Here is a 27,979-nt window from a genome sequence, read left to right as displayed (position 1 = left end):
ATTATTGAAACCTCTGTTCTTATACTGTCTTTTCTGAACTGCTATTTTTTCTTTCTCTACATACTTGTTTAACTACAGCATGGCCCAAGAAATTTTTTCTTGCCTAACTTGACTGTCACTATACCATAATCTATTTTTTCTCATTAACCCACTCTTTCCCAGCATCAGAACTATGCTGTCTCATTCCACCTCAATTTTATCTGCTCTGGATTTTTCTATACTTTTTACTTCAAAATCTACACGCTAGTGTACAGGTAATTCTAAAGAGTTTAGATTGTTTTCTTTTTCTGTAACTGCCTGTGTTTTCAAACTTACAAGGGCATCCTGGCACAGTCATCAGAAATTAAAGAAATTAGAAATATGGAACACAAAACAGGCAGGTGGGTAAGAAAATAATCTGAGGTCCACGGGTTTTTTTAAGGGAAAACATTGATGGGATGGAGAAATGAACAATTTATGAGGTGGATAAAGTACGACATATCTAAATTACAAGAAGTTAGGTCATTATGATTTGGTGATAGCAAATTTCACTATAATTTCTAAGATTTGTATTGGTGGCTAATGCATTTCTTTCTCTTTATTGCCAGAGGCCAAAATGGGTCCGGGCCTTGTATGATTTTGAGGCGGCAGAGGGCGATGAACTAGGATTCTGCACTGGAGACGTCATAGAAGTCCTCGACAACTCTGATGAACATTGGTGGAAAGGTTGTTTACATGGAACGCTTGGACTCTTTCCTGCCAACTATGTGCAGCCAATTAACTAGTAAATCGCCACTGTTTCTCATGGGGGTTTAATAAGAATATGCCATTGTATAAATAGAAGATACTCTTAAAATGTCTGGTTAATGTTCATAGCTCCACAATCTTAACTACTATTAATTATTGTTCAAACACACCACCTTTTTTGCAGCTCACATGTTCAGGAAGCACTGGGCTATGGACAGCTTTGATTCGTTTGAAACATTATAGCAGAAAAGTCCTTTTTGGAGCACTGTTAAACGCTCAAATTCATTCAGTACTTTTAAAATTTTAGAAAGTAGATTAAAATATATAGCTAGTCCTCAACTTACAACCATAACTAAGCTCAAAATTTCTATTGCTTAACAGTTGTTAAGTGGGTTTTGCCCCATTTTCTTGCCACAGTCATTAAGTCACTGCAGTTGTTAAATTAGTAACATGGTTGCTAAATAAACCTGGTTTCTCCACTGACTTTGCTTGCCAGAAGGTCCCAAAAGGTGATCACATAACCCTGGCAACCATCATAAATATGAACCAATTGCCAAGTGACTGAATTTTGATCACGTATCTGTGGGGATGCTGCAACAGTTATAAATGTGAAAAATAATAATAAGTTCCTTTTTTTCAGTGCCATTGTAACTTCAAGCAGTCACTAAATGAACTGTTGTAAGTCAAAAACTACCTATATTTAATTGTGCAAATGTACATGCAGAACTTTTAATTTTTTAAAAAGGAAACAAAACAGAACAAAATCCAAAAAAATATTTAAATAATATTCAATTTGTTGATCTGTACACCTATCATTTGCATTCAGTTTTCTGAATGCAGCACAGTTGAGAAGAATACAGTGCTCTTTCTATCTTGGTTTGAACTGTCTTTCCATACTCTGATTCCCTACTTCTTATAAGATTATAAATTTCTAGTAAGAAAGCTTGCAAAATTGCTCTGATTGTTCTTCCAAATATTGTAAAGTATACATGCTTATTTCACTGACCAAAGGCCTGAGAATATTAACATTTTGCCCTGGAACTGGAGCAAATGTTTCATTTTAGAGTAAATTTCTACTTCCTGATACATGGAAAGAACAAGCAATCAGTTGTAGAATTTGAACTGTAGCCACTATGCTAATAATGCCTCTTACTTAACATCACATAGCTCCACAGCTGATTCACAGGGCAAATCTGCAAAGTAAACATGTCTCAACTTTATATCTGATAGTAATAACTTCCTTCAAAGAATATTAGAAATTCAATTACAATAAATATGCTATTGGTCGTAAACTATTAATCCAAGGTTCGTCCTGTCTCCTCCCAAGTGAAGTCAAGCTCATATGACAAGAAAAATATTTATCAGTAATTATATTTACATAAACTGTTCATGTCAATTTTTTTACCATCGTACATTTATTATTTTGTTGTGGTTCCTGAATAAGTTCTCCTAGGCTGGTAAGAGATGCTCCAATGGAAGGTATATAAAGAATGGAGTGGTTTATAGAAAAACAGTATAGAATAAAAAATTAATGTTTTAGCAATCTAGATTCCCAAAATATACCACCCTTCTTCACATTAGCCTTGTTTGGATATGATGATTTTAAATGGGTAGCATGACAGGGCTATGTATTCTAATTGTATCACCTATATTTTCTTAGCCCACTTAGAGTAGGCCGTAATCCATCCTACTTAAGGTTTCTTTCTGTCCTCCTCTCCTCTTGTACACACAAACATTATTTGAATAGGCCCTGGATTCTGTACTTCTGTACAAATACCAATATGTTGTAGTTGTTGTTTTTTTAAAAAATACTTTGTATGCAAGGAAATATATTTACCCCTGCTGTAGCAAAATCTGGGTGGAACATTTTCTGGTAGTGTTGAAACCTTCCACTTCCTCAAAAACAACTTGGATCAAGCTTGTAACTCAACTTTACAAAAGCATTATATACAGTGGTGGGATTCAGCAGGTTTGGGCCGATTTGGCCAACCGATAGTTAAATTGCTGACTGGCCCTGCCTCTCCCTGTCCCTTCCAGGGGTCCCCATGTACCCCATTTTGGCTCCCAGGTAAGGTAATATTTGAATACTTACTTTACTGTAATTCTGATGACTAGTTTAACTGACTTTAAAAATAATTATGTAAAAATAGATAACTAGAAATCTTTTGTGAATGGTAACTGAATGTTCTGAATGACTTATTTCAGCCAAATCATCCTGATGTTTTAAAAAAATTATTTTTAAAAGTACAAATACAATATCATCATGGTAAACAATATTTATCAATGCTGACAAACCACTGCCCATTCCTTTCACTGTCAGAAGAGTCTTTAATGTAAGTAAAAGCTTTTTGAAGTGGCCTCATTTCCATGAAACATAAAAGATTCCATTTACATTAATAGAAGCAGCAACTGGAAATAACTGTAAATGTAGATATCAGCTACTACAGGAAGCAGACAAATAGAGGACTCACAATGAATTTAAATGCAAAATATAGAGTCAAAATATTGCATGCATTAAGAAGAAATAATGCTCCAAAATGTTACAAAGGATAATGTATAAGTTATTGCAAAAGGCAAAAGACAACTTTCCACTCATTAAAACTTCATAAGTAGCCAATTAAAAAATGTAGAATACCTTGCCTAAATGTCCCACTATATGATAAGGAACATTAGCTCCAGTTCAGCTTCTTTATTGTTTTTTGACTGAATAAATATTTCTAACGCATTCTACCTACAGTATGTCCCGTCTTCTCCAAACTATTGCTGAATATCAATTGTCTGTTCTGCAAGTGAGTGCAAATCCTCATACAAAAATGTATTATATCCTACTGCAGTTTACAAATACCTACGGGCTGAATGTTAATCCTAACATTAAAGCAGTCTTAGAATATAGAATATATAGAATATAGAACAGAATAACAAGAGTTGCAAGAGACCTTGGAGGTCTTCTAGTCCAACCCCCTTGCTTAGGCAGAAAACTAGTGCTATCTTCCCCAAACTAGTGGTGTCCTGCTATGTTGGGATTAAGACTTCAAGAATTCCCAGCTAAAAAAGCTTTCTGTAACATTGATTAGGAATTCTGTAACCTGTGTAAACCCAACATACCTGGGTAACAGTGCTTTATGGCTTTGTTAGGGAGGAAGGTAGACATTGTCTCAGAAATTTGTCCTTCCCTACCCTTTTATAAAAGGAATGTGGTGGCTCAGTGGCTAAGACGCTGAGCTTGTCGATCAAAAGGTCAGTTCAGCAGTTTGAATCCCTAGTGCCGTGTAACGGGGTGAGCTCCTGTGACTTGTCCCAGCTTCTGCCAGCCAGCAGTTCGAAAGCATGTAAAAAATGCAAGTAGAAAAATAGGGATCACCTTTGGTGGGAAGATAACTGTGTTCCATGCGACTTTGGTGTTTAGTCATGCCGGCCACATGACCACAAAGACGTCTTCAGACTATTCAGCTTTGAAACAGAGTTGAGCACCGCCCCCTAGAGTCGGGAACGACTAGCACATATGTGCGAGGGGAACCTTTACCTTTACCTTTATACCCTTTTATAGAACTTCAGCCCCTAACACACGCAAATCCTGCATACATTGCTTCTGAAGGAGGTGCTACCCTCAAGTTTAAGGATCATTCAGTGCTGGATACTTACCATTATACACAAATCAAGTTCATTCATTATGTTAACTCATAATTTGTTTAACCATGGCTTACTGAGTAAGCCACAAATTATTATCATGTTATCCAATTTGGAAATGTAATAATTGCAAGAAAACAACCAAGCTCAGATCTCACAGTTCAATTTTGAGCTATAGATATTCTCTTCTCTCAGTTTACAAACTGTAATGGCTAAATTAATAGATTGCACAAACTAAAACCAAACAAACCACATTATTATTAAGAGTAGTACATAGATCGAGTTTTACTGTGCACATGCAGTGATCGGGATAAGTAAAAATAGAAGAAACTCTATTAGTCCTCTTTGCTACCTTCTCACAAACTGCAGATTGATATTATCCCCAATGGAAGACTTTTCCCCCGATTTCGGTTCCAGACTGTGAATATATATATTTGGTCATTTCTTGATAGGCTTTCTCTTCTTATACAGTATACATTAGACCTTAATCAGGGTTCACTGTTAGGAAATCTTGAGGGAGGGGGACTTCAGTTTTTTGATGACTAACTTATTGGACTGCTCTTATTTTGAGTTGCATCCTTATTTTTAATGTTTATAAACTGCAGATTGATGCCAATGGATGTTGATGCCAATGGATTGTATTTATTTTCTTATATGTATTTTTTTAATGTAATCCACCTTGAAAGATAGAGATTTTTAAATAGAATAAATATAATATGTACATATATAAATATTATTGAGGCAATGTTTAGGTATTAAGTTAGTTTGATATATTAAATTATTTAGTGATTCTTTATAACATTTCTAAAAAAACTATAGTTTTATTGTTTTTGCATGGTGTCATTTTTGTTTTTATTGTGATTGGATAAGAAAAGGGGTGGTCAATCTCTAAGACAGGGTTTCCCAACCTTAGTGATTTCCAGTTCCTGCTGAACTTATTCTGCCATACTCTGAATAAACACAAATTGTAGAGCTGAGCATATTTTGAAAACAATTAAAAATTCTTTGGACTTCACACAAGCATGGCTCTTCACTATTCATTAAAGAAGCCCAACTTCCTTAGATGTTTGTTTGAACCTGAAAAAAATGGTGCCTTTTAAGCAAACACATTGACTTTGAGAAGATTCTTTAAAGCAGCAGATTTGAAGGGTGTGCACACTTATGCAACCACATTATTGTAAGTTTTTTTATTTTTATTCCCCCCCCCCAAAAAAAAGGTCTGTTTGTTTTTCAATTGAATTGCACAGCTTATATGTTATATTAAAGGTGTGGTGGGGGGAAATCTAAGTAGTTTATCTTGGTCTGATATTTTTTTTACATCTTTTTTATTTATTTTATTTTATTTTATTTTATTTTGTCACAACAGTATATATAAGCATAAGCACAAAATAACTATACTATATATTAGCATATATATAAGCATAAGTATGTAATAACTATATTAATTGGATATAATGAAAGGAAACAATAGGACAGAAACGGTAGGCATGCTTGTGCTCTTATGCACGCCTCTTTCAGACCTCTTAGGAATGGGGTGAGGTCAATAGTAGACAGTTTTTGGTTAAAGCTTTGGGGATTTTGGGAAGAGACCACAGAGTCAGGTAGTGTGTTCCAAGTATTTACAATTCTGTTATTGAAGTCATATTTTCTGCAATCAAGATTAGAGCGGTTAACATTAAGTTTAAATCTATTGTGTGCTCGTGTATTGTTGCAATTGAAGCTGAAGTAGTCTTCAACAGGAAGGACATTGTAATAGATGATTCTATGAGTTAAACTCAGGTCATGTTGAAGGCGGCGGTGTTCTAAGTTTTCTAAACCCAGGATTACAACTGGCATTTTAACAGGGGTGTATAAACCTTTTACATCCACTGTATTTAAATTAATTCTATTGGTTCCATATCAAGGAGGTTCATGATTTCAAAAAAATTCCTGATGTTCTCATTCTAAATGAGTTCTGAAGACTTTAATGTATACTTTGTCATATAACCGTTAATATCCTGAAAGATGCTCAGCCTCTTCTCAGTAGCACATTGAATGCCATCAGGCCTGAGGGGACCATAATCTGGTACTATATTGTCAATTGCTTTATCTCAGTGTTTTTCAGACTTGGCTTCAGACAACTGGGAAATTCTGGGAGTTGAAGTCCACCTGTGTTAAAGTTGCTAGGTTTGAAAGACACTGCTTTATCTTATCTATCCACATTTGGTGGGGGGAGGGGATAAAATGGAATAGTTTATCATGACTTTCTCCCATGTCTCCCATATCAAATGATGCATTTGCCTTTGATACTAAAATGATCATTTGCCTCTAACATTGTCCTATATAACTACTGCAGAATATAGGTGCCTATCTGCTTTAAATGGCAAATGGGATCAGGCTAGGTGAAATCTGCTGGAGTATATACTATCACTATGCACTCCCAGGGTTTTCACTCATCCCTCCTAAAAACACTCTATCACCCACCATCATGTTGAGCACCACAGCAGAATTTGGAGGGACGGACTTACTAATCTTTCATAAATTTTTAAAGGCATGGCTTTTCCAGAGGCTGTATGTATTATAATTTCCTCCCTGTTATTGGATTAGATTTGATATTGTGTCTTGATATATAACCTGCCTGGAGTTGAATTTGTGACTGAGGTAACATACACATTAATTATATAAATAAGTTGTCTCTTGGAAATTTGTCATACTTTTTCCTCTCAAAAACAGCAACTAGTTCTATAAATTGCAAACCATATGTAATCCATATATATAATCCGTGTACAATTGTAGAGTTAAAGGTGAAGATTGATATATGACAGGGTGTGACAAAAATTCAGAAATCTGGTCTGGAGGCCCTAAAAATTGGCTTTTTTCCAAATTACAAATCAGAGTCTGATTCAAAGTGTGTAATGATTCTATCTATACTTGTACTGAGTTTTAAGAAGAGAAGAGAAGAGAAGAGAAGAGAAGAGAAGAGAAGAGAAGAGAAGAGAAGAGAAGAGAAGAGAAGAGAAGAGAAGAGAAATACAGTGATGAAACTATTCAAGACTGGCCTTTTGAACAGCCATGAAACATCTTGTATCCTGCTTGTCTTTTCTGAGTTAATGCTTTCTACATCTTTTTACCACTGGGTGAACTTCTACTTTGATTTCATAGTATTCATTTAATTGATAGCACAAGTTTTAATGTACAGAAGTGGGTGTACAACAAATGTATATTTTAGTTTCTCATACGTAAAAAGAGGGATAATGATATTTAATTACTTGTCATATAGCAATGTCCTAAGAGTACATTAATAATTTGAAGATATTGTTATAAAGCTTAAATATACAGTACTGTATATATTGAGATGTGAACATTGTCTTGCTGTTTTTTTAATGAAAAAAATAAAATAGAAATTAATTCTATGTGTGGACACATTGTTTTGTGAAGACCTGGACTGAGAAAATCTTATCTCTCATAATAGCTAAATGATAGAAGTTTTATATATAACAGCATAAGGAATAATCTGCCTTATCTGATTGATAAGCCTATATCATGCAATGTCCTGCAAAGTAGATATATGCCTTGAGCATCTCTATTCATAGTTGCTGATATTTTTATTTCCCATAAAATTACACCTTTCCTTCTTTCTACTCAAGTAGCTTAGCGTAGCCATCATAAAATATGCATTTCTTCTATATAGTTTCGGAAGACCTATAGAAACTTTTGCCTAATTTCAAAAGACTTTTATATATATATAGAATATTGAACTCACCACCCAGAATGAGCAGGTCTTTCTCCTTCCCCTTCCAGATATTTCAATGCTGCCTTCAGTGGATTTAAAACAGTTCTGTCTTCTCCTTTACTGGAGAGCCCATAAAACTGTTAACGGGGTAGCAACAAAGGAGCTGACCCCCAAAAATACCTTGTTTCCTTGGATATGACTAACATCTTTTAATCCTGGAAGAAAAAGGTTAAAACAATTGCATGTCTGTATACAATCTGACATGCTTGATGCATAATCATTATGTTATATTGGTGCTACATTATATTGTTTCATAATAAACTGAGTCATTTAGTTGCTGGCAGTTCTCAGACAATTTTGCTGCGTGTTCTAATTCACCGATTGCACAGATGTTTATACCTAATTTGCTCTGGAAGCAATTATGTTTGATTCCAAGTCAGATCCAAGCTATGACTTATTTAATTTTCTTAAAAATGACAAACTTAAAATAGAGAGGAAAGAGCAGGGCAGGACACATATTTGACTTAGGATGAACCTGTATCAGCATTTCTGGATTTGTTTTGGTGAGCAATGGCACATTAAAAAAAAACCCCACTGTAATAATTCATTTAAAATGACATCATAGCTATTTTTCCATTCAGAGATTTTTAGGCCCTTCATGATTCACCCACTGGCAAAGATTAATGTTAGGTTTAATAGACAAGCCACAGAATCTGGATCTTTTTTATTCTTGGCAGAAGACTAAACATGGAGATGGAACTGTGGAGTCATTCCATCTCTGAAGGCAGTTCAGGCGTGTCTTTCAACCCCAAAACAGGTCTACTTTGAAAAAAAAAGTGTTTGTGGCATATTGTCATAATGGAAAACCTCTTTAGTTAGTTAACTGTTTTGACAAGGCTGAATCAAATCTCATAGCTGGTGTGCCATGAAGTGGCATATTTTTTTTTAAATACACAAGAAAATGATTATATTCTTGCAATGGTTATTTATATTTTTGGTTAAAAAAAATCAAGGTGGTTTGTGAGTAAAATTATTTTTCTTGATACTTTCATTGATGCACGGTAGGGATGTTTTAATTTTTTTAATATCGAAGTTGAAGGGCCATATATAAAAACTATTTAAGACTTTTTTTAGTTTTGTTGTATTATATTCATGGTGTGAATTGCTTTGCTTTTAAGTTTTCATTTAGTATATAAAAATTAATTTTAATCATTTTTTAAAACTCTGACTTTTAACAAAAGGCGCATCAGAAATTTGCCATGGAAGTACCGGTATATAATAGAAATGCGGAAAGTTGGAGGAGTTGACAATGACAAAAATTCTACTACCTATATAAAAGTAAAGGTTCCCCTCGCACTTATGTGCTAGTCGTTGCCAACTCTAGGGGGCGGTGCTCATCTCCGTTTCAAAGCCGAAGAGCCAGCACTGTCCGAAGACGTCTCCATGGTCATGTGGCCAGCATGACTCAACGCCAAAGGCGCACGGAATGCTGTTACCTTCCCACCAAAGGTGGTCCCTATTTTTTCTACTTGCAGTTTTACGTGCTTTCGAAACTGCTAGGTTGGCAGAAGCTGGGACTAGTAACGGGAGCTTACCCCATTACACGGCAGCACTAGGGATTCAAACCGCCGAACTGCCGACCTTTCAATCGACAAGCTCAGCTGTCTTAGCCCCTGAGCCACCGCATCCCTACTACCTATATAACCTTAGTATTACCCTTGCACAATATTATTGCAGTCTTCATAAGCTTTATGAAGTAGTGTAGTGTGTGAAATATGGTAATCCTAGATGGTAATGGTATGGAAATATAGTGATACTACCTATATAGGATCACTATATTTCCATACCATTACCATCTAGGATTACCATATTTCACACACTACAAAGCTTATGAAGACTGCAATAACATTGTGCAAGGGTAATACTAAGATTATTAATTTTTATCCTCATAGGTTCATAGAGAGGATGTTTCAGGGCTCTTGTTTTTATGCTGAGAAAGAAACATTTCTTGTATTGCTAGAATCTGAAAACACTGACTCTGTAGTAACTTGGTTAACTTCATGCTCAGGATTTGGACTTGAACCAATGGGGGTGGGTGGAAACATCATACGCCATGCTTTACAAACAGTGGCTGGGTTCACATAGCTCACTAATCATAAAATGTTTTATTATAGATTTGTGCAACGTGTGCGATGCTAGTTACTGGTCAGTTCACATTATCAACTATGTATATTTATTTGTCTATTTTTGAAATTGTAATTGTTGATTATTCACAACAAATAAATATTTAGCAATCACAAACATGGATGGGACGAAACTGCTTTATGATAGAAGCATGGTGGGGGACAGGTTAAACAGGATCATTTATGGAAAGGCAACTATGAAAAGAACCAGGAAGGAGTTTTTATGCCTTCCAGACAGGCCAGGTCAGGAAACAAGAGTCTACAAGAATGCTGCAACTCTATTCTATTGAGTTAACCTACAGTAACAGAATCCTGAAAGCCTGAATGTTTTCCCTTCCCTTCCTTGTAATAAATCGATGAGGGATTGATTTCTGAGTCTGAGTTTCTTTCTAACGTTTTCTTCATTTCCCAGGCTTAAAGCATGGTTTTGTAGCTATCATTACATAGTTTCTCCAAAGTCATCTCTGTGCTTCCCTATAGGAATTCTACTTCCATCAGCCCAACTCCATATGTCTAGATTTAAATCCAATCAACCATAACTTTTTAATGGAAATCATCAGGATTCTCTCAAATAAGAGAATTGTTAATTTATGTATGTGTATATGCAAGAAAGTAATATGCATTAATTATCTGTATTATGCAATATATTTATTTACCGGTATCTTATTTTATTGTTTATTATTTTGTGGGCCCTATCCAACAAAACGAAATTGAATGTGTAGAAAAGCAACATTTACACCTAGGCAGAAAAAAACCAAAGGTACAAGTACAAATTAGGCAAAACCTGGGTCAAAAACAGTAACTCTGAGAGGAACCTTGGAGTCCTAGTGAACGATCATTTAAACATGAGTCAGTAGTGTGCGAAGGCAGCCAAAAGAGCAGAATATACTTATTCTGACTTATTCTGGACTAGAGCCGAGATGGCGCAGTGGTTAGAGTGCAGCACTGCAGGCTACTTCAGTGTGACTGCTAGCTGCAGTTCAGCAGTTCAAATCTCACCAGCTCAAGGTTGACTCAGCTGTCCATCCTTCCAAAGTTGGTAAAATGAGGACCCAGATTGTTGGGGGCAATATGCTGACTCTGTAAACCGCTTAGAGAGGGCTGTAAAAGCACTATCAAGGTGTATATAAGTCTAAGTGCTATTGCTATCATGAATCCTCCACTCAATTTTTAACTTTCACTGTTCATTGGCCTGTGCATAAATGTCATCAGCCAACACAGAAACAGATTTTCTATGATTAGTGATAAACTGATATGAAACAGAAAACCATAAAGTTAAAAATCAGTAAATGAAGATTTTGCATACGAATCTAGGATCTGAAATTGCACCTTTTTATTGCTAAGGGACTAGCCCTTCAACATTGGAAAAAATAGATGTATGATTCAGTTATTCAGTGCTAATGCGACTTGTATGGTTGTCCCTTATTGAATTTGTTGTATTCATGTTAATTGTATTACATCTTTTATTGTTTTTGTACTGCTTTTTTCTCTTCTATATGCCATTGTTTTATTGTTTTATCTCTTTACTCTGTCTTATTAAATGAATAAAGATTTATTTAAAAGTTAAGTATTTGCAAGGGACACTGCTTTGCAAGGAGCAAAAACATTAAGAAATTTATCTAAAACTATACCACAAGACCATCTATTTGGAGACTGAAATTACGGGGCAGAAGTTGGCAAAGGACATGCATTAGAGATAAACACAACTACAATTAAACCTTAAATATAAGCTCACATCTTTTATATAGCATATGACCTACAAAGCCCTAAAAAGTGAATTAATTAGGAACCAACATATATGTGGGAGACATTTCATGAAAGAAAGTTCAAAGATAACAAATAGGTATAAAGGGAAAATTCCAAACTGAAGCATTTGTTACTTCTAAATCTATTGTAATGACTTCAAAATATACCTGAAAAAAACCAAAAACATAAAGCAAGGTTTGTCTCAGAGAATCTAGCATAATATAGAGGCATTAAAGAACCTTTTAAATTTCCTATTTTATTCAATGCAGCTCTTGTCAAAGGCAATAGGATGAAAAGTACAGTATTAAAGAATTAAACCAAATTAAAAATGAGGTAGGTGAATAATATTTCTCTCTTTTTAAATGACAAACTAAATTGGCTGGCATTAATTATTTATTAATTAGCATTTTCTCTTTCTTTTCTATTTTTACACTTGAGCCTTCAATACTCATATTTGAGTATTTCTTCCAATGTCACTCTGGATGTGGATTTGTCAATGTATGACTGAAAGCAAGAGAGATAAATGTATATAATTCTGGTATCATTCCTGTCAGTGCAGGTTTATATTCAGAATACAAGCTGATTCAGGGGAGGGGAGACCATTTTAGCCTACTGCATTATTGAAAAGCCTTTTAGTGTCAAACTTTTAGTTTGACAGCTTTTGTCCTTCTTTCTTCACTTTGTCTTTCTCATGTTGCAGAGGATAATTTTGATAGTTCTTGGTAGTTTTTTCTTGCCCCATCTGTATATTGAAGTAAATGCATTTCTTATGCCTAATTTTTAGAGAATGCTCCTCTGACTTTTCTCCTTTTTTCCCTCCCATATAAACTCTTTAAATTAATTGTTCAAAATGCAGCCTTTTTTATCAGGATGAGACTGCCATAAAGAGATATGCAGCAGTGCAGGGAGGACTTCTAAAGTTAATAATCCTGAGAGACTCTGAAAAGGAATAACAGTGACAATGAGATAAAGCTGTCACTTTTTGGCCCTCTGGCAGGGTTGCACCACAATGACTACACTACGGGGAATCTCAGTCTCTGTCCAACCAAGCGTGACTGCTTTTTGTAGGGAGGTTAAGAACCATGGACCATTTAATTATTTGGCTCTCTTCCCCTCTTTGTTATTTGCATATTTAAATTGTTTATTCGTTTGAATATACATGTGTTTCTTTCCTTCTTCCCTATTCCTGTTATTTAATTCTAGTTCCTGGATATAAATGCATAAATCCCAATCAATTGCTCACTTTCAGGGAACTCAGGTCCTGGAGGATCTGCCTAGGAATTCTCCTTGTACCATGTACTTCTATTTATCACAAGAATCCCAAATTCACAGTTTCTATGTATACTGAGTTATCAGCAAGGAACTGTAATGTGGAAAGGAGAGAGACCACTAAAGAAAATAGGGTAATACAGATAGTCCTTGATTTACAACAGTTCATTTAGCAACTGTTTACAACGGCAATGAAAAAAGTGACATGACCATTTTTCAGACTTCTCCATGGTCATGTGATCAAAATTCAGACTCTTGGCAACTGATTCATATTTATGACAGTTGCAGTGTTCCAGGGTCATGTGATCACCTTTTGCGACCTTCTGACAAGCAAAATCAATGGGGAAGTCAGATTCACTTAACCGTGCTACTAATTTAATGCCTAGAGTGATTCACTTAACAACTGTGGCAAGAAAGGTCGTAAAATGGGGCAAAACTTACTTAACAAATGTCTCACTTAACCACATAAACTTTGGGCTCAATTGCGGTTGTAAGCCAATCTTTTAACAAAGAGAGATAACTGCAAATCCCTTTCTGAACCTGCCCTTAGTGGAAATTCTCACAAAAGCATAGAGGAGTTTTACATGTTAAGGGTCTAGAGAGCCAAATGAGGTTTACCTGATCTAAACTTTAACATAAACTCCTGTTATAAATGTTTCAGTAGAAATCTGGAGTCCAGAGTTTTACATTACAGCGCATCACACAGTGTGTATTAATATTCCAAAGTGAGCTATGTTCTCAGTGATATAGGTGTCCTCTTCTGAGTTATTAAAGTAGACATACTGAGTTTTTTCCACAAGTACCTGCTATCACAAGCATACGGCATCATGTAAAACTGACAAAATAGTAACTTTACCACAACAGTTTTAAAAGGCATCTCAGTCACTTCTGACGCTAATGCCAAATACTAATCCTAGATTCTAGAATTTGCATTTCATTTATAGCAAAATAACTAATTTGTATTTCAGGGTAAGGAAAATTGAATGACATAGAAGTGGTACCTTTAGATGCGTTTTTGCTGCATTCCTGAGAGCCATATCTAAACCTGCTATTTTCAAATGTATATTTATTGGATGAAAATAGCGGTGCTGACTGTAGGCCTTAACAGGAAACAATGATGACAGTAGTTAAAATAAAAATGAAACAATCCCAGGAGCATATAAAGAGATTGTACAATATGTTGCTTGAAATAGATTCGGAAAAGGATTTGGTAAAGGACTGTATGATAAAATGGGCACAGAATATTCAGGAACCAATAATGTTGGCAACATGGGAGAAAATCTGGGTTAGAAATGTTAAGTTTACACAAGCACAGAATCTAAGGGAAAATTTTTATAAGATGTTTTATAGATGGCATTTAGATCCCAAAAAATTATCATGTATGTATCCTGATATCCAAGAGAAATGTTGGAGATGTGAGTGTGATGATGCTTCATATTTTCATATTTGGTGGACTTGCAAGAAAATTAAAGCCTTTTGGATAAGAATTTGGTGGATTATTCAAAATATCTTGAAGAAGAAGATAAAGTTCCTGCCGCAATTTTTCCTTTTGGGAATTATAACATATTGTACAGTGACTGAGACTAAATTGATCTTGAACTTAATAACAGCAGCAAGGCTGCTGATTGGACAATATTGGAAGAAAAAAGAATTACCTACAATAGAAGAATGGATATTGAAAGTTACAAACTTGGCTGAGATGGCAAAAATCTCAGCCTTTTTGAAAGACAATACGCAGGAAAGATATTTAATTGAATGGAAAAAATGGATTGATTATTTACAAAATAGATATCAGATTAAGAGATATCAGATTGCCTTTGAATAATTAGAATGTATTATTTTAGAATGTTATGGAGGAGATTAGGAAATGAAAAGATTTGGATGAGGCTAATTGGATTAGAAGGGAAAATCTTACTCTGTGTTTGGTTTATGTGTAACAATACCTTGTGATTGACCCAGGGAAGGGGGGGGGTGAAGGGAGGGGGAAGGGGGTTTTGAGGGGGGGGAAAGGGGAAAAAATGTTTGTTTTTTAAAACTTTTTCAATAAAAAAAAATGAAACAAGACAATATATCTGCAGAGCAAAGTTTTAAATATTTCTTACTTATAAAGGCTGCCAGCTTTGCAAATTCAGGGCTTGCACAGGTTTTTAGGCATAGAATGTTCTTTCGTGCAGTAATGAAAAATTCAGAATGAGGAAACTGGGAGTTAATTTTATGCTGGCTTGTGCTAAAATTGCATCTTTCCTCAATCAAGGGGTCTTTACGTGTACTGGGCTACAGCTCTCAGAATGCCAACATACCAGAGATGGTATAGAGCAGGTGCTGACCAGTTCTGGAGAACCGGTAATGGAAATTTTGAATAGTTCAAAGAACCGGTAAATATCACCTCTGACTGGCTCTGCCCCCATCTATTCTCTGCCTCCCGAGTCCCAGCTGATCGGGAGGAAATGGGGATTTTGCACTAACCTTCCCCTGGAGTGGAGGGAATGGAGATTTTACAGTATCCTTCCCCTGCCACGCCCACAAAGCCACACCCACCAAGCCATGCCACGCCCACCAAGCCACGCCCACAGAAAAAATTTGAAACCCACTACTGCAACATACACAATGTAGGAATGGCAGATACAGATATAAGCTGATTATATGTTAAAGAGAACTGGACAGGATCTGAAAGAAGGGGAGACATAGACAGTTTTTTTTTTTTTCATTTATTTCAGACATTTCAGACAAAATGTTTAACACACTCTGTTTTTAAAAGGCACAAGTAGTTCATTTTTGTTCTTGTGGCAAATGTCCTTATTTCTACAAACTCAGCAGAACGTGGCAGTTGAAACAAGGTAGGCCACAGAACCCTATATTCTGAAGTCATGGCTAAGCCACACACTGATTCTCTTTATATTGTAGCTTCTCTACAAAAAAAAAAGAGGAAATCATCTCCCAGTATTGTTTCTTATTTCTCTGACAACCAGAGCAACTTTCAACCTAAGGAAGACAAAGGAGAAAATGTTGAGGAAAGTGTAGTTGACAAACAAGTTTAGAAGAGATAAATCAATATTCTCAAACTTGGTAACTTTAAGGTTTCAACTCCCAGAATTCCCCAGCCAAGCATGCTTATGTTGACATTGACCTTTAGAAATTCAAGCATCCAAATACTTGGAAATCCATGTAAATACTTTTACAAAAAGTGTAAATAAATGCATTTTTAATTATAGTCAATTAATTTATATGAATAACTCTACCAACTACTGAACTAATTAGGTGTGAATATATGAAGCAAATCTTTTAGGGCAGGTATGTCAAACACGCAGCCCGTGGGCCGGATATGGCCCGCATAGGCCATGCCCACCCTGGCCCCACAAGGGCAAAAACAATCCCAATATATCCCGATATGGCCTGTGATACAATTGTATTTCACACCCCTGTTTTATAGTGGGGGAATAAAGACAAAACCTATGTAATTTTCAAACAGTAGTTAAATTAATATTATTACACTACTACAAAGATACAATTTTAATTCATCTCCCTTCTGTTCTTTTTTGTTATTAGAGGCTATTCATATAATTCATTCAAACTTTGTTCCAATAGCTACGTCCAGTGTAGTTTTGAAAGCAAGAAACATAACCTTCAAAAGAAGAAAGAGGGCTCTTTCTCGGTCAAGAAGAGGAAGGAAGGTTATTAATACAGAAAATAATACTGCTGGTTTATCAACTGTTTTGTGCAATAATAGAACATCAGAATGGTATGTAACATACAATAATAATATAAAATAGTTTTATAGCACTTGAAAGTTAACTAATTTATTACTAATTCTGTACTTTGCAGTTGGATTCAATGAAAACAAGTTCTTTGAGCAGGCAAAGGTGCTCATGTTGTATATATCAGCAATGCCTTAAAACGTATGTGCCTCTTCCTAGGATCTCATGGCAAGAAGTAGGTGTTTAGAGTACCCCTATCTATTCTTGAATGGAAGAATTAAAAACACAAAAGATACAACTGGTCCATAAACCCTGAAATTCATCCAAAAGGGTATCATGGTAACTGTTGTCGGAAGCCACCAAGAGTTCAAGAAGCACTAGGAGAGTTGCACCACCCCATCCCAGTTTTATCAGAGATTTTTGAATAAAAATAATATTGTTGGGATTTAAAATAATAGTTTAATGCAGTAGATTGCCTGTGCCTAAGACCTGCATCCTAAAATCAGCAGTTTGGGAGGTAGGGAGGTAGATAAATAGATAGATAAATAGATAGACAGACAGACAGATAGATGTGGGGGGGGTTAAGAATTGGAGGAGACGCAAAAATACCCAAAAATCAAATGTGCTGCCCAGACTAGAACTAAGAACAAATCTTCAGCATCTTTCAATCAACAATCTTTCAATCACAGTATCATGGAGAGGAAGTGACCTTGGAGGTCTTCTAGCTCAACCTCCTGCTCAAGGCAGGAGTGTCACACCATCCCAGTCAAATGGTTGTCCAATCTATTTTTGAAAACTTCCAGTTATGAAGCACCCACAACCACAGAAGGCAATCTTCACATAACTAAATAAATGTTCTGGGCCAATTTTACCTTATTGCTTCCCCTTTCTTGGTTTTAGATCTGATTCCTCAAACTCAGCCCTACAACATCTTTTTCTTTCTGCTTCCCTCAAACTCACTCAGAAAAAAGCAACTCTTAACTTCTTTTCTCGTGAAACTCCCAGCAAATGACTGGGCTTTGAGAAAATTGCCTTAAAGGATCACCAGTAAACTACTCAGAAATAAGATTCCTTTAATGAATTTCACAAGAGAAAGCAGCAAAACCCAACTTATTGCAGCAGCCCAATTCATGCAAACATGTCAAATTCATGCAAACATGTCAAATAGATGACAGTCACAAATTGGATATGTTTATTTAAACAATGGTAAAGAACGCTTTTATAACAAAGCTTTCTAGAAAATATTAAAATAATTATAAAAACAAAACTAAAATTTTGTTAAATACTTCTGAGCAATTAAGACTGAGGTAGTGTCTTTAATAAATTAAATGCATGATTTCCCTCATTTATAGCCTTAATTCAGCATAGTAAATATTAGCAATTGCACTTGAATTACTACTGACACATTATTTCCCTTTTGGAAGAAATAAATATAGCCTTTCTCAAAACCTAGCGAACCAGAAATCAAAACTAGGAGATGATCTAAATTACACTAAATGCACATTGCATAATATGTATGTATAAATTATATAGCAGTCTTTCTGACAAACTGTAAATCAGTGCAATAAACTGCATCCATCAAATTCATTTACTGCCTCATTAATATTTTGACTCCTAATTCATCTACTTCAGTATCTTTTATTCCTCAAGCCTGTCAGAACAGCATGTAAACTGCTAACAACCTGGCATAACCAAATTCTTCCTAAATTTTTCTTTTCAGCTTCATCTTTCCCAAATTATTAATACCTAAAAAGTGAATGTAACAAACATGTTTAATCTCATATGACACTATCCCACTATAATATTTTATACTGTTGTTAGAAATGCTTTAACTGTAGAAGGCAATTTGTCCAACCTTTAGTGAAATGTTTTGCCATTACAATTACAAATCCCTTGGGTGTGTAGGGATAGCAAGTGAATATTATGTTAACCACAACACTGTTTTATCAGGCAGATGTGGTTTTAGCGTGGGTGCAAGTTGTTTCCTTAAATGCCAAAATGAATCTTACACAGACTTGCTTCACATATCACAGTAAACTAGTCTATGTTTGGCATAGTTTACTGAACAAAGTAAAGTCTGAATTCACATCGTAGTTTATAAACCAATATCAGTGTCCTCATTAAACATAACCTTAGAAATCAAGTGGCATGCATTCTGGTTTATAATGACATCATAGAGCCAGACTACAAAAATCAGTCTTGAATGCTTAAAACTTTAAAAGACCAGAAGATTTAAATCTATTTATTAGTATTAAGTGGCATTAGGTGGTGATGAGCAGATGTATTCTGAATTTCTGATACAGCTAATGCTCCTCCACATCCCTCTCCCAAGTTTATTTGGCTTTTTCAAATTGAAACAATAGAAGTCTTTTAATTAAAAAAAGATTTATTTTAAAATAAATTATGTGTTCCTTTTCTTGTCGGTTTCCATACTTTTATTAAATAAGCTGCAACGTTTTATAGCAGCGCTTTTCAAGAAACTTTTGTGACTGGGGGATTCTGGGAATTGATGTTCACAGAGTTTAAAGTTGCCGGAGCTGAGCAATACTTACTTAAGAGTAATCTGCCTGCTCAGGTTTGAAGTTTGTTCTTCGCATGAGAGAGGAGAACAGCAGTAATGTGGCAGCCTTTACTGACTTGGCAGATTCGAGAACAAGTTACGTAGGCCGAGTCAGTCTTCACCTTTCAAGGTATGGGGAGGCGGTTTACGAAAGCTCCTCCCGCTCTGCCCGGATCCCGGTACCGTTGGCAGGCTGCAAGCAAGTCCACAGTGAGTGAATCGCGTCGACGTGGAGCATGGCGGAGTCGCAGATTCTTTGCCTGGAGGATACTCACGTGAACGAACGGGTCAATGAACATAATCCGCGATACTACTACAGCGAGGAGCAACGGCGGGCGCTGGAGGTCCTCGTGTCCGACGGAGGTAAAGCGTATAAGTCGCAGCTGAAGACAGAGCAGCTGCCCGACTTCCTCTCCAGCAGAGAGTTGGAGGACTTGCGGGACGGCTGGCGTGCTTACGATGCCCATCTGGAGACTGGCAAAACGGTCACCGGACCTACGGGAAAACCCCTTTCGCTGTCTTACTGGCCCGAACGCTCCGACACGGAGATCCCTCCGCTGGACATGGGGTGGACTCACAACTATTTCTACCGGGGAGCCACGCGTCTGGCTCTCTACACGCACCCGCGCAAGGAAGACAAGGCGCCTCACGTCAAGCAAGTGGTGCGTGAAACGATCCAGCAAGCGAAGAAGGTGGGTAGTTCGCCTTTGCGCCTTTCAGATCTGAGGGCAGCTCCCCAGCCAGCCAACGAGCCAGGGCCAGCGAAATCCTCTGCCTTCTGACCTACCTCGACGTAAGAGCTCACTTGCCCCATAATTCCTCCAACTTGAGCGAGGGATCTCTTCCTTTCCTTCACCGACGCGGACGTTACCTCTCGAAAAGGTAGCGTTTGCACCTCGACAGGAATCGAAATCTTGTTTAATCAGTTTCAGCGTATTGTGAAACCTGCCGCTGTAATTTATTCGATAAATTATATCCAATAGTTGCATAAACAATGGTGTACGCGGGTCTGTGCAACAAGCATACTGGGACATATGTAGAAAGTTTTATTTAGATCGACAAAATCAGTTGAATGAATGTTGTTCCAGGCCCTAAAAACATTTCATGTCCACTAAAGTCCCTTCTCTAATAAACCAGCACTTTTATCTTTTTTTTCTGCTTAAAGCTAAACAGAGGTTCTGTTTATTTTAAAGAAAGATTGCTTAATTTGCCTCTGGAAGGAGCTTAAGGATATAGCTTATAGAATCTTAGGAAAAACCAACTCTACAGAACACGCCCTAACATGTTCTTTGAAGTGATCTGTGTTTTTTAATTTTCAACAGCAATTTTTTCATTATTCCATGCAAATTTCTCTGACTCAATATACACAGATCCTAAATTTACGTTTTAAAAAGTCAGGTGAACTATTTTAATTATTACAAAGTGCAACCATTTTCCTTATGCATTCAACCAAATTGAAATAAATGGTAATGGCATTAAGAATTCATGGATTGTGTCAATATTTTTTAAATTATTAAACCACACTTTCATCTGTTTCTTCTGAAAGCTTATGTTTTATACATTGCCCATAATAATTTTACTAGATAGAAAAGATACCTTCCAAGAACATTTGAATGGGATTTATCCTACCAAGCTGGTTGATCTTGTCTGGGCTAAGGAAATAATTAGGGTCAGACATTAGTAAATATTTAAGAGACCTCTGGAAGAAGATAAAAGTTCTCCTTGAATCTAGGAGAGTACTTTACCATTATCATGTTTAGGATTTGAGGGCAAGATCTTGGCAATGTTTTAGTTAGAGCAAAATCAAAATGTCACAAAATATTAAAACTGCTTTTAAGTTCATTAGGTTATTTATTAGCAAAGCAATGTTTATGTAGAAACTGTAAAGTCTTTATTAAATAGAGTTTCTAAAGGGATTATGGGTTAGGCAATACCAGGGGTTATAGAAGTAGCAAGGACTGTTTTTGCATATTGCATCCACAAACTAGCCTAATGCATTTTGACAACCTGGCAGTTAATATACACTCAGTAGTTGGGTTGCTGGTTATCAGTAGTCAGGAAAAGCTACTGGAATTTATGTTGAATGGAGTAACACTTAGAAATTTAAATACTTTAATATTTAAAATTTAAATATGTATTCAGGAAGGCCTGGGAAACCAGTTACTGTTTGTAATTCTTACCTTCCTGACTAGGCCATGTGAGTTGGAGCTGCTATGAATATAGTGCAGCAACATTTGAAGGATCAAAATATGCCTAATCTTTATTCTAGAGTCAAACTCACATCATCACGGCGGCATCACATGATGTATCTGGACTTTTTTTCCCCCTTCGCTAAATTGGGCATGGGCGTGGCCAGCGTGTGACGCATCTGGGCCATGGGCGGGGAGTTTGACAGCCCTGTTCTAGAGGAAAGGGATGTCTTCTTTAAATGACAATTTTAAGAATATTTTGCAGACTAATCCAGCCCTTACTGGGTTTTTTGTAAGTAGCTGTCCTAGATAATTTGTTCTTCAGAACTATCTAAAACAATATAATACGTAGATCCTGAAATTGTAAGGTGAGTTTTTTCTAAAAGAAATGGCTAGTTTATATTATTATGTAAAAATAAAAAGTTGAGGTTTGATGCTATTATTCTATTGCACCAAAGGGAGTCAGAAGTCATTGCCTTTTCTTTCTTTTTTCTTTTGCCCTACACTTTTCCCTTCCCTCCCCCCTCTTATTTTCCTACTATTTTCTTTTGTATTTTAAATTATAAATTAATAAATAAACAGAATATGCAAAAAGAATCTAAATAAGAATTTAATTTTAATTCTTATTCAATTTAGGCCAGCAGATTGGCATTATATTAACACGTTATAAGGAGGTTAGAAGTATTACCACTATGTCTGAGATTAGTAATGATAACAAATGGCTGTGGGGCTTGGGTCCTCTGGCTTTTACACTGGAAGTTTTCCATCTTTGATTCTGAGGAGATTGTGCTCCCCACTCAGAGCCAGTGTGTAATTTGAAAAGCAGATGGCAGCGGTAACTAGAAGGGTCTACGCACAGCTTCATCTTATGCACCAGTTGTGCCTGTCCCTGGATCAGAAGGCGCTGCTTGCTATCACTTTTACTATCACTTTCCAATTGCATCACTGTAATGTACTTTACATGAGACAGCCATAGAGGACAGAAGCCATAATTTCTCCAGAATGCATTGCCATACATAGTTATGTTCACACCCTGGTACAATAGCAACATTGTTTTGTGAACTATACTGATTCCCAATAGATTCTCGGATCAATTCAAACTGGTGGTTAACATTTTCACAATCCGTTCCTCCACTGATGGAAGCAGGATGTACCTGATGACATTTGCCTATCCCACATGCTGTACTAGAATGGGCATGTTTCATTTCTTTTCACTAAGGCAATATCATGTGGCAGGACTCAGGAGGCATGCCCTTTGTTGCTGTACCTGCCTTCTGGAATGATCACCCTTCTCCCCATCCGTCCCTCTCTCTCATCTTGGTCATTTTCCTAAGCACTGGTGTCAAATTGATTTGAGTTTCTACTTGGGAGGGGCATAAGTTGAAATGAGGGTACCAACTGCCTATTAAATTTTATTAATGTTTTAAACTGCATTTGGGGCAGGGGTGAAATGCTCCTGGTTTGGACCAGATTGGCCAATCCGGTAGCGATGGTGGCAGGTGGTTCAGAGAACCGGTAGCAAAGATCCCTGCCCCCCCCACACACACCCATGCCCACTCAGTGCCCAGTCGCCTGCTTCCCTGTTTGCCGCTTCTTTTAAAAAATGCTTTTAAAAGGTAAAAAAAAAGGCTCTGAAGATCACAGCTGAGCCGTGCGATCGTCAGAACCTTTTTTTACTTTTAAAAGCATTTTTTTACAACCTATTCAGCCGAATAGGTTGTAAAAAATGCTTTTAAAAGTTAAAAAAAGATTGCGCGCTACAGCTGATCCCCCCGGCCGTGTGCTGTTCTACTTACCCCATGCCGCCTTTTGGCGTGCACTGCGCGCGTACACACCGTGCATTTGGTTTATGGTGTGCACTGCGCATGCACGCATGCAGCGCGCATGCACAGCCAGCGAACCGGTAGTAAACCGGTTCAGATTTCACCACTGGGCAGGGTTCTTTTTCGATTGTATATTGCCAAGAGTTGCAAGTTGCGTAATGATATAAAGTTACTAAATAAATATTACCTACATTTTGAACCTGTTCTTCTTTACGCTCACATGCACACAACTGCTTTACTGTGCTCTCCTGCCCCGTAGTCAGGAGGGATTTAATGACTTCATTAATTAACAAATGTATATACTGTACCTGTCCACCTCACTGAATGTGACTCTGGGAGGAATACAACTAACAGTTAAAATAATCTCACAGCCATTAAAGCAAAAAAGAATAAAAGCAAGATTGCAGAAAAACATTATGCTGCCCCATTTTTTGCTGTCCCCACAGTGAATTTTTACTGCACATCCAGAAGAGATCCATGCTATAATTCTATCTAGATGGTTTTAGCGTGCAACATTAAAAATGCTGTGATAGGTGATTTCCTCAACTAAAATCTCAGATTTGCCAACCATCCACTATATAAAGTTTCCTCTAATTACTATGCACAATATTCTTACTTCATGCAGTATTTTTTTCTTCTTTCCTATCATACCATCCATTGATCAAACTTTTTTAAAAAAATAGTCTCTGGAATTGTGGGTTGATGATTGTTTCCTGTTAACCACCAGGTTGCATCAAAGTGTTTTATGTGTTTTTTATCTCTTGCTAGCATGTGGTAGTAATTTGGCTTCAATGTGCAACTGCTAAATAAGTGTTAATCAAGACCTGAAGTTGGAAAAACATGTTCAATTGCAAGTATAATCTGTAAACTTCCTATGAACTTTTAATTTTATGGTTTATGGTTTCATAGATATTGGATTTTATTGCTGTGAAGCGAAATACTTTAGGAGACTGGGCAAAGAGGCGTTGCTAAGGAAAATGTTCAATAAGAGATAGCATAACCCACAGGTAGATAGTGGCCAGGGCAAGAGGCTCAGAAGAGACTCTCCCTCATTTCTTAGGTGATAAAGGAGATGGGACAGGAGAATTGACTTTCAGACTTGCAAAATTCTATCGGAATAACATTACACTAAAGTAGAAATAGCTTATCTGGTTGTGATAAGCTGATAGTTGTATGCCATTCAGGGCCATCCTGTTCAGAACTGACTTAAACCTATTTTTCTCCATGTATACCCTCACAGTTCCCAGACACTAGAAAAGAAATTTGATGGCATCACTTTCCAATCTAGAGCAGAGATCTATGGTTGGGTTTTTTAAGCATGCTAAGGATACTTTACTTTACTGCTGAGGATACCCAGGATTTCATGTACATGTTAATAGGAAGCAGGAAGAGTATTGAGCTTAGAAGAATCCCACATAGCTGGCATCTTTGACTTGATCTCCCCCTCTCCCCCCCAATCCCGTCTACATGATTGGGAACTGGTTTTGGAGAAGGAAGGACAAAAAGAGATGGGCCATTATAACAAAAAAGATTCTCAGGCAAATAACCATTTCAGTAACATTCAAAATCGTATTTTATAAAAAATTAGTAAAACTAAGATGGTGTGTATTAATATTTAAGTTTATAAATACATTTATTTTAAAACCCTTTTTAAAAAACCTTAAAGCCAGTTTGGTGTAGTGGTTAAGGCATCAGGCTAGAAACTGGGAGACTATGAATTCTAATCCTGCCTTATGCACAAAGCCAGCTGGGTGACCTTGGTCCAATCACACACTCTCAGCTCTAGGAAGCAGGAAAAGGCAAATCACTTCCAAAATTTTGTCAAGAAAACTGCAGGAGTTTGTCCAGCCACTCACTGGCAATCAAGATTGACCCAAAGGCACCATACACAAAGAAAACCTAACAAATTTACAAGGGAGGATGGATATTTGAAGTGTATTCCATATATTTGAATGTATATTTCACTGCAATATAATATCATCCATATTTGATTTTGAATCTGCCTTATTCTGTTTAGATTATTTGTCCCAATACAGTTCATTCTGATTGATAGTTGTTCTAAGGTCAAAGATCTTTTGCATTATTTGCTATTCATTGTGGTATTACTGTGTTTCCCCTGAAAATAAGACCTATCCCAAAAATAAGACCTAGCATGTTTTGTGTATGTGTAATATAAGCCCTACCCCCAAAGTAAGACCTATTCAAGAGCCTGCGCAGCTGGCCGGCCAGCTGGCCATTCTGTCTGATTGCTCACAGTGCTGCAGCCACAAGGTGAGGCGGGGGGTGAACCTGCTCCACACACCCCGCACCAGCTTACCTCAGGACTCCTGCAGCCAAGCCATCCACACCCTGAAACTGCCTTGCAGCGGCAGCACCAACACCCATGTGCAGCAGGAGCCCACATTGCCGCTGGCCCACTTCTGCTTGCTCACGACCACAATGGAGCAGAAGGCCAAATGGTGTGTTGGTGCCAAAGCTATGAGGTGAGGCATATGTGAGGGTGTGGATAGCCTGGCTGTGGGGGCATTGAGGTAAGTCAATGTGGGTGCATGGGGCAACTCCACTCCCCTGCCTCATGGCCATGGGAATGGCATGTCGCTTGGCCTCCTGCTCCATTGTGGTTGTGAGCAAGCAGTAGTGGGCCGGAGGCCATGCGGGGTCCTGCTGGAACAGCTGTTGTGAGGCGAGGCAGGTGTCAGGGCGTGGGTGGCCTGGCTGCGGGGGCCCTGAGGTAAGCTGATGTGGGGCAGCTCCACTTCCTCACCTTGCAAGCAAGCAGAAGTGGGCCTCCCATACAGGGGAAAAAATAAGACACCCCCCTGAAAATAATGCTAGTGCTTATTTTGGGGCCCAAGAGAAAATAAGATCAGGTCTTATTTTTGAGGAACCACGGTAGGCCAGGGCTGGGGTCAGGATCTGGGAGTTGAAGTCCAACTTTTTATAATTGCTAAGATTGAGAAACGCAATACTAAAGATTGAACCTGCCATCTTCTGCATACAAACATGTGCTCTACCATTATTAACTAACCTGAACTGTTTTATCTGAGGCCAAATAAGAGCCAAAATGACTATTTTTAAAATATATGAAGTATATTTTTAAAAATTATAATCATTGTTAGATGAAGAAGTAACCTGTTGATATATTGGTGAATGGAAAAAGGGATCTTCCTAAATATAATTTAAATTGTTCTAAGGAATGGGATGAGGTGGGGTTGGTGTGCACTGTATTGCAAAGAGATTGAAACATCTTAATTTGGTGTTCTTTAGATAGTATTTAACACAGAACAATCTATGCAAGCCCCAGGATGACTCTTAACAAGAATAAACTGGTTTCTACAGGCAGGAAGTCTTATGCTATGAAGTGATGGGTTCTTGAATAAGTTAACGCATTTGTTTCTCATTCACAGAGTGTGGTATGATATGATATGACATGCCTACATCAGTACCTTTTTTCAACATTACTTTTTAAAGTAAATGTGTGTTCTCTTCTTGTGCACGTTCAGATAATTGCAATAGTCATGGATCAGTTCACTGACAGGGACATCTTCCGAGATATAGTAGATGCAGCATACAAACGTCGGATCCCAGTCTATATGATCTTAGATGAAGAGGGCTCCATACTCTTCCTGGAGATGTGCAAATGCATGGACCTAAATGATTTCCATATCAGGGTAAGGGTATATTTACTGTGCAATAATTAATATAATTCATACCTGATTAATATTGCAACATATTGTTCATGTTTATCTAGGACAGATTAAAGAACCGTGGCCTTGACAGAGGGTTTGAATCTTCCATAAAATTTTATAGATGCTGTGATTGCCCAATATGATAGTTTAATACAGATAAATACAACAGACTACAATTTATTTTTAAAATCACAATTCAACCAGATCTATTGTGTAGAATCTTTTTTTTTTAAATCTCACTTTGACTTTCAAATTTTCTCCTTTTGCCATCTCTCTTTTCCCTTCATTTTTTCTAAAAGAAAAAGAAAATTTTGATAGTGACAATGATGTGATCTATAATATTTCAGTGTATAATGTATTTATAGGCCAACCACAAGGTGAAGACAAATATAGAGGAAAAATATTAATCTTTTTGAAATCATAAAGTTATTTCAAATTTCAGGACAAAACAAATACACTATTTTATTGATTTGTGGAAATTCACAGCTTAATGAAAAATTAGCTGTGATATTAATTGCAAAAAATCATCAGTTTTTCTGTTAAGTTAAATAAAAAGAAAAATACATTTTAAAAATGTCAGAGTGGGTTTTGTAAGCATCCAAATGGTTCTTTCACATCAACATTTGATATGATAATTTTCAAGTATCAGTTGTATCAACTTTCATGTTAACAGCATTTCATACACACTACAAGTCAAGAAAGTTTCTACAGTTAAGTAAGTAAATACTTTGCTTTTTTGTCATGTTTCATCAGAGAAAAA

At 36.8% G+C, this 27,979-nt stretch overlaps 3 protein-coding genes across 6 annotated transcripts in view; 2 read left to right on the top strand and 1 right to left on the bottom strand.

Annotated features, from left to right (window-relative positions):
• GRAP2 (GRB2 related adaptor protein 2) overlaps positions 1-12,320 on the top strand; it is a 79,002-nt gene extending 66,682 nt beyond the window's left edge. For all 4 annotated transcript variants that reach the window (XM_058190421.1, XM_058190423.1, XM_058190422.1 and 1 more), the window contains exons 8-9: positions 588-2,794; positions 12,264-12,320. In XM_058190421.1, the coding sequence (XP_058046404.1) occupies positions 588-764 (177 nt within the window). In that variant the 3' untranslated portion in view covers positions 765-2,794; positions 12,264-12,320. The remainder of the gene's footprint in view (positions 1-587; positions 2,795-12,263) is intronic.
• Positions 1-27,979, bottom strand: part of ENTHD1 (ENTH domain containing 1) — a 182,548-nt gene that overhangs the window by 125,865 nt on the left and 28,704 nt on the right. The gene's annotated exons all lie outside the window — the stretch shown is intronic.
• FAM83F (family with sequence similarity 83 member F) overlaps positions 19,535-27,979 on the top strand; it is a 29,666-nt gene continuing 21,221 nt past the window's right edge. Inside the window, exons 1-2 of the mRNA XM_058190419.1 lie at positions 19,535-20,210; positions 27,034-27,201. Coding sequence (XP_058046402.1) covers positions 19,755-20,210; positions 27,034-27,201 — 624 coding nt within the window. The 5' untranslated portion in view covers positions 19,535-19,754. The remainder of the gene's footprint in view (positions 20,211-27,033; positions 27,202-27,979) is intronic.

Source organism: Ahaetulla prasina, chromosome 7 (genome assembly GCF_028640845.1).
Source record: "Ahaetulla prasina isolate Xishuangbanna chromosome 7, ASM2864084v1, whole genome shotgun sequence".
Lineage (NCBI taxonomy): Eukaryota > Metazoa > Chordata > Lepidosauria > Squamata > Colubridae > Ahaetulla > Ahaetulla prasina.
The sequence above is the reverse complement of the archived record's forward strand: the minus strand, read 5'-3'. Positions and strand labels throughout refer to the sequence as shown.